Source organism: Fusarium oxysporum, chromosome 3 (assembly GCF_000149955.1).
Source record: "Fusarium oxysporum f. sp. lycopersici 4287 chromosome 3, whole genome shotgun sequence".
NCBI lineage: Eukaryota > Fungi > Ascomycota > Sordariomycetes > Hypocreales > Nectriaceae > Fusarium > Fusarium oxysporum.
The window spans coordinates 703,205-709,179 of record NC_030988.1 but is presented as its reverse complement, the minus strand read 5'-3'; the positions used below and the strand labels follow the sequence as shown (position 1 = coordinate 709,179).

At 48.2% G+C, this 5,975-nt stretch overlaps 3 protein-coding genes across 3 annotated transcripts; 2 read left to right on the top strand and 1 right to left on the bottom strand.

Annotated features, from left to right (window-relative positions):
- Positions 1-992: 992 nt before the first annotated feature.
- Positions 993-1,866, top strand: FOXG_12478 (uncharacterized protein; the record flags this gene model as incomplete). The annotated part of the gene is made up of 3 exons (XM_018392272.1): positions 993-1,173; positions 1,223-1,513; positions 1,624-1,866. The coding sequence occupies 3 exons, from the start codon at positions 993-995 to the stop codon at positions 1,743-1,745; spliced, it is 594 nt and encodes a 197-aa protein (XP_018251834.1). The 3' UTR covers positions 1,746-1,866.
- A 69-nt stretch (positions 1,867-1,935) lies between these two features.
- FOXG_12477 (uncharacterized protein) lies at positions 1,936-3,376 on the bottom strand. The gene is made up of 4 exons (XM_018392271.1): positions 2,741-3,376; positions 2,588-2,687; positions 2,299-2,534; positions 1,936-2,245 (listed from the first exon to the last, which is right to left on the bottom strand). Exons 1-4 carry the CDS (start codon positions 3,302-3,304, stop codon positions 2,156-2,158), a joined length of 990 nt encoding a protein of 329 aa, XP_018251833.1. The 5' UTR covers positions 3,305-3,376; the 3' UTR covers positions 1,936-2,155.
- Positions 3,377-3,644: 268 nt separating this feature from the next.
- FOXG_12476 (uncharacterized protein) lies at positions 3,645-5,960 on the top strand (the record flags this gene model as incomplete). Its single annotated transcript, XM_018392270.1, has 4 exons — positions 3,645-4,055; positions 4,104-4,252; positions 4,479-5,198; positions 5,265-5,960. The coding sequence occupies exons 1-4, from the start codon at positions 3,689-3,691 to the stop codon at positions 5,958-5,960; spliced, it is 1,932 nt and encodes a 643-aa protein (XP_018251832.1). The 5' UTR covers positions 3,645-3,688.
- Positions 5,961-5,975: the final 15 nt, after the last annotated feature.

Here is a 5,975-nt window from a genome sequence, read left to right as displayed (position 1 = left end):
CAGAAGAACTGGGCCCGTGCCAATACAATAGGCCTGGAGAAGGTTGAACATCTCCTGGGGATTCTCAATCCCGACTAGTTGACTGAGTGCTTCTCCAGTGCAGTTACCTCGGATGGAGACGGCAGCTTTTGCCGCCCTGATCTTTTGATCCATAGTCTGCTGTTCCTCGGGAGGGTAATCACCAAAGACAGCATCTTCGAGGCCATTGATCCGAAGAATGGCCTTCTGAGCTGGGCAATATTGCTCCCAATTGGAGGGGCCGCCTAGCTTGAGCTCTTGCGGAAGGAAAAGAGTATTCTTTTCAGAGATGACCGTGGTACTGTCATACATTGAGGATGGTGTGTGGTCTTGACCTGAAGCACCAGGTTGCGACGATTCGGATGCAGGCGATACTCTGATTGTGTTGCGAGTTCGCATGGTGGAAGGTGGGGCTCGTCGTGACGTCATCTTGAGTTGAAGTTAAAGTTTGGTTCTTTGATTCAGAAGAGAAACCCGGTGTTTGCTAACCCGGGCTCATAACCTGTTGTTTATATTGCGCAGTAGTGCTGGGTGAAAATGTATTTTTATGAAACTTGGTTGTTCATTATTGAGCTGAGAGTTATTCTCGGGTTTATATCTCTAGATGATTGTATCTAGGACTTTGAACTTTAAATCTAGGACTTTCAGACTAACAGTCTGAATCCTGAAGGGAAGTGTCAGATATTAAGGTGAATCGTGTATATTTCTTGATCCTTTCGCAATCGAAGGACCATTGAGACCTTATATCTTCAACTGGTTCCTTCTAGGACTTGAGTCCTAGAAAGTCCTAGATGAAAGTCCTACGATCTAAGTTTAGGGCGTCAAACTTTAATCCTGAACCTTAATCCTGAAGTTGAGGGTGAACCCTCCAACATTCAACGACACCCCCTCGAGCTCAATAGGTCCCAGTTCAGAACGGCTTCACAAGCACCTTACTTAAGCAAGTCAAATATGGCGACACAACCAGCATTGCGATGTTCACTGGCCCTCACGGTGTGACTCTCCCCCTTCACAACTATGACCAAGTTCTTCTGATAGCAACAGATCTCGGAGTTGTGGCACTGCTGCCATATATGCAATGTCTCGCCTATCAATCTCACTTTATCAGATCGCGTACCAAGCGAATTCATCTCGTCTGGCGACTCAAGGACTGGAGTGTGTTTTCCTGCCCGACTATAACTAAACTTGACTTATTCAATCCCAGGTCTTATTCAGGTGCTCAAAGCCCCTCTCAACGCGGTACTGGAAACGGATGAGTCGGGAGGAGACATAAGAGAAGGAACTTTTAGGAGAATACTCGAAAGTGTAATCAGCATATCCATATACGGAAAGAGCGACAAGACAGATGACGATGAGGAAGCTTTGAAGGAGCTTAAGGAAAGCTCGAGGGTTGAGTTGCAGTGCGGGCAATGGAACTTGACTGCAGTCGTGGAGAAGGATACCGCCTCCAGCAATGTCTCTCTTGGACACTCGGGGAAGGCATCCGCTATAGCTGGTGAGTGCAAATACCTTGTGGCCTGCTTTTGCCACTCTAGCCCCCTGGTGGGGTTACAGAAGGGCAAAGGGGGGAGAAGAAGGAAAGAAACAAAGTAACAAGAAGAACAGCTTCCGTCTCGCCCGATATCCGCGCAGAGCTAAATGATATTGTCAAGAAGAACATTCAGCACGTGGACTTGATGTATACCGATTATCAGCCTGAAGGATACAGGGATGATCGAAAAGAGTGACCGTGTTTAGCTGGTGAAGAAGAATTGCACGGACCCATTCCGGACACGAATACTACTTTACGACGGGTACTGGTGACACCCAAGAGCTGCGACAATTCTATTGAAACTGAGGAAGGCGGACACTCGTCTCGGCTCTCCAAACAAATAGGTGGTTGAATGTGCCTTATAAAGCGTATCACGAAAGCCGAGGCGGCGAAACACAAAAATACCATTATGGCTAAGGGAAGGAAACGATGAGCTTAGCACCGGCCCGACACTATATACCGCCCCGTTTAGTCTAGCTTTAGGCATTTAATAGGAAAATATAGCAACAAACTGCTAACGCTAGAGCTGTATCTTATCGTATAAAGCCACTACGATACAGAAAGCAAACTACATCAAAGTCTATCTCAATCAGAACAAATATCTGGCTATGTTACGATCCAACGCGTAGTATTCCTGATAAAGTGCAGAAATATTTCTAGTGAGTCAGGAGGCGGGGCCTGTGTTAGGAAAGGGTGCTGCAGAAGATCAGTCTCATCCACCAAGAGGCGGTGCTATCGTATGGCCATACCCGTGATAATCGTTCAAGCGAACTTTTCGTCCCTGTAGAACCGTGATTTTGCTCAGACTTTGCTGCCAACATCTGTTTAAAAAAGTCAATGAAGTCGGCATGATCCTGCCACCTGCCATACGATACTGTTTCCGGCTGCTGGATGCCCTCACGCCCGGACATCAGCTCGGCTGTCAAGAGACAGAGGGCATCCACCATAGGAGCCGAAGATTGCGATCGATAGTACTGATGGCCCCCTGCTTGGTGTTAGCGATTCTCCTCTTGTGCTGTAACTGTGGGCTTTCTCAACAGATCTTGACATTTCCCTCATGGCTAATAAGAATATCGGAGCAGGTGAGCTGGGCATGGCATAGGCCATGTTGCTCCAGGTAGAGAAACCCAGCGATAACCTAGAATTGTTAATGTTTGCCTGATTCCATACTCAGCTGTCTCCGGTACGAACCTGTTTGAGTATGGTGGCTAACTCCGATCCTGAAAGATTCTTATTTGCAACAACCTCGGACAAAGATATTGGTACAAATTCATAGGCAACAACGAAATCCCCTCTCTCCTCATAAACAGCAAGCTGCCTTACAAAGTTCTCATGCCCTATGGACTGAGCAATTTGGAGTTGTTTCTCGCTATCTTCACCAGATACCTTCTTCAGCCATGCGTTCTTTGGCCCATTATTGCTGACCGGACCATATGTATTGCTCCTCCTGTATGCCGCATCTACTTTCCTACGTCCTATTATCATGGTAAAGAAGGTCTTGTAGTGCTCTTTGGATGAACTCCCAGCAATCTGGAGCCCCTTTTCCGAATTGTGACGCAGACCATGTGGTGGAGGGATACCGGGATCCGCCTTGGCCAGGACTGAATTGTAACTACCGACAGAATGGCCGATTTTAATCCCATCGCATGGACCATTTTGATTATAGCCCACAATGTTAGGACGTGGCGATCTACGTAGCTCCTCGTCTTGGGTGTCGATGAAACGTGTCTTGCGTTTTCTGTCTCTTGTGGCCATTTCAACGATTGTCTTTTTGTCTCCTTTTCTTTTTTCTTTTCCTTTCTTTCGCCAGTGCTTCTCTACCGGCCGCATTCCCTTTTCATTTCATTAGGAAATCTCTGGTAGATGGGGCTCTTATAGCCATGGGACGAGAATGTGATAATTTGTAAGGTTGATTGCCAGAATCGGCCGCACAAATTTCACATCTTTTCCCTGTTTCTTCATCATCTTTCTTTCTTTGCACCCTTTCACCCTTTCCCCCCTTGTCTTTAGTGCCCTTAAATCATGCAGATCTGGCCGAGTCGGGATCGGCATATATTACTTGACCCGAGATTGCCTATATCCACGTTCTCAAATCCTTCTCTTGTTCTTCATCGCTCTATCTTGATAACACATCACCTTATGGAGGAGGCTTTCTCGCGGCGAAGAAGACTCGATGACGAGAGATCTCGCAAGTTTCTCGGTATAGCTGCCCTGGATCCCCGTGTTGTTGTGGGCTCTTTTGTCGCCACGAATGATAGCCTTTCTAGCACAGGTATCAAAAGTAACCACATGTCGGCGGTGGTAGACAGGTCCAGATTCGATGCTAGTCTTGTCAGCGCTAGGATAGACATGGAAGCCCTGAGGAAGAACGACGGAAACGTAGTGGAGCTTGACTTTGAGCCAGAGACTCACATTCAATGTCTGTCGACAGTACGCAGTGACCTAGCCTCTTACTCGCCTTTTACACCGGGACGCCAGCGCTATCCTATAAAGCTGTACTCATCGGGCGAGTAGACCACTGTATATGAATTGGTCTGCGACTGACTTGAGCAAGATCTAAGCGAGGAGGCAAGAGCTGATATTATCGAGGAGCAGGTTTGTGAGCAGCAGCAGTCGTCCGACGGCGAACTATTCTACCGCCTCAGCCTTCATTGGGGAACATATAAGAATGACGTCTCCCCCCCAGACAACAAGTGGCTCGATGTACTTGCTCAAAGGTCTAGTACAAAGGCAATACACGCTAGGAGGCTCCTCAATACCAACAACCCATTCACGGCGGCATTTGCGCTGTTCCATTCCATCCCATCCATGTTCTGGGGCATGAAGCTCGGTTTGATTGGCCATTTGATTTGGCTGCCGTGTCAAGACGCAAGTTGACTCTGAATAGTTGTACTCTGTTCCACCCCGCCTAACTGACCATTTGCTACAGGAACTGCTGCGATATTTGAGGCGGATCGACCATTTCTGGTCGCAAATATGTCCCACGAGTGAGATAAAAAGGAAGGTGGATGCAGCTACTATAGAAATCCTTGATAACCAAGCACCAGGCAGCGTCCAAGAGGCTTTTGACCAGAAAGATTTGTTTATCAATCTCGAGGATGCGCAGAGGGATCTCGTGTGGACGCGCATCCTTGAGGCCACTCGTGACAGAACCGTTCCCACTGTGCATTCCTTCTTCCGAAACCTGGGATATCTGGGTGCTGTTGCTTATAGCATGGACAGGCTACGGGATCCTCCTCCTAGTAAACGACCCACTAAAGACCGTCGCCAGAAGCGAAAGAAACGACCGGAATTCAAACGGGATAGCCAGAAAAAAGTGTCCTTGAGACAGGGATTCCAAGATGGCTTCCAAAAAGACGCCATGGATAATCGCGTTATTCAAGCGTCAGAGAATTGCTACAAAATGGTTCATGCAGAGCACATCGACGGTTTTGAACTTGGATACCAAACGCTTTGGGCGTTCTGTCTTCGGTGGCACCCAATGCTTCCGAGGCTCGAAAGCGACCATCGTGTCATTGGGGAGACAGATCAAGAACAGTCAGTGTTGGCACATTTCGCGAAGCTTGCTCACAGAATCGGTTTCCGCTCCTCCAGAATCAATGATATACAGCAGCAATCGACCGCGACAGGATTGGCCAACAAGCAGGAAGTAAGTGGTTCCCTGGGTACGCTGTCCTCACCTGATGCACTCAACGAGCTGATTGGCGCCGGCAAGCCGAGCAAGAAGGCGCTGGAAAATATGAGACACATGCTTTTCGTGCCAAACTTCTATAACACCACTGCCGAAATGTTGGCGTTCCCTCCCTTCTTCGTGCAGCGCTCCTTATATCTTGATATCTTTAGTTCATGCCAGGCGGATGCAATCACGACGATGCTTTGTACCGGTTTGCAGGAGCAAGATCACATAATAGTCGAGGCGCAGAATGAACGAAGACTAGAAGACAATGTTGAACGGTGCCTTGGACAGCAGCTTGCGGAGGCAAGGGACACCATCAGCCAGCTCAGGAATAGCCTCAAAGCTCTTCAGGTGGAGCACGCTATATGTGGGGGTCTAAAGGCGGAGTTGGAAAAGTGTTCCCTAGCATCATTGAAGCAAGCCCAGGATGCAGAATTTTCAAGGTCAGTACTACAACAACAACTCCATGACCTTCAGCACAGCAGGTCAAAAGGCCAATGGGCTGCATCAGGGCACAGGAAGCTTTTGCAGAGCAACGAAAACGATCAGCAGCCACTACAGGCCGGCCCAGACCAGGAAAAGGCTACAGCAGGCGGAAATACCCCGCTGGCACTACCCGACTCTGACATGCCAGATTGGGATTTAGATGTCTCTAATGAAGCCCCAACTTATCAGTGGAGTAGTAGTCAGGAAGACCTGGATATTCGTCTTGAGGTACAGAGACTACTAGCTTAACACTTGCAGTGGCTA

Bases quoted from the DNA above. Each gene is read 5' to 3' on its own strand.
- FOXG_12477 (XM_018392271.1), bottom strand. From the start codon at position 3,304: ATGGCCACAAGAGACAGAAAACGCAAGACACGTTTCATCGACACCCAA. The intron at 2,688-2,740 runs GTTCGTACCGGA...TAACAATTCTAG, and splicing joins TAGCCACCATACTCAAACAG to GTTATCGCTGGGTTTCTCTA. The intron at 2,246-2,298 runs GTATGGCCATAC...GATCTTCTGCAG, and splicing joins CGCTTGAACGATTATCACGG to CACCCTTTCCTAACACAGGC.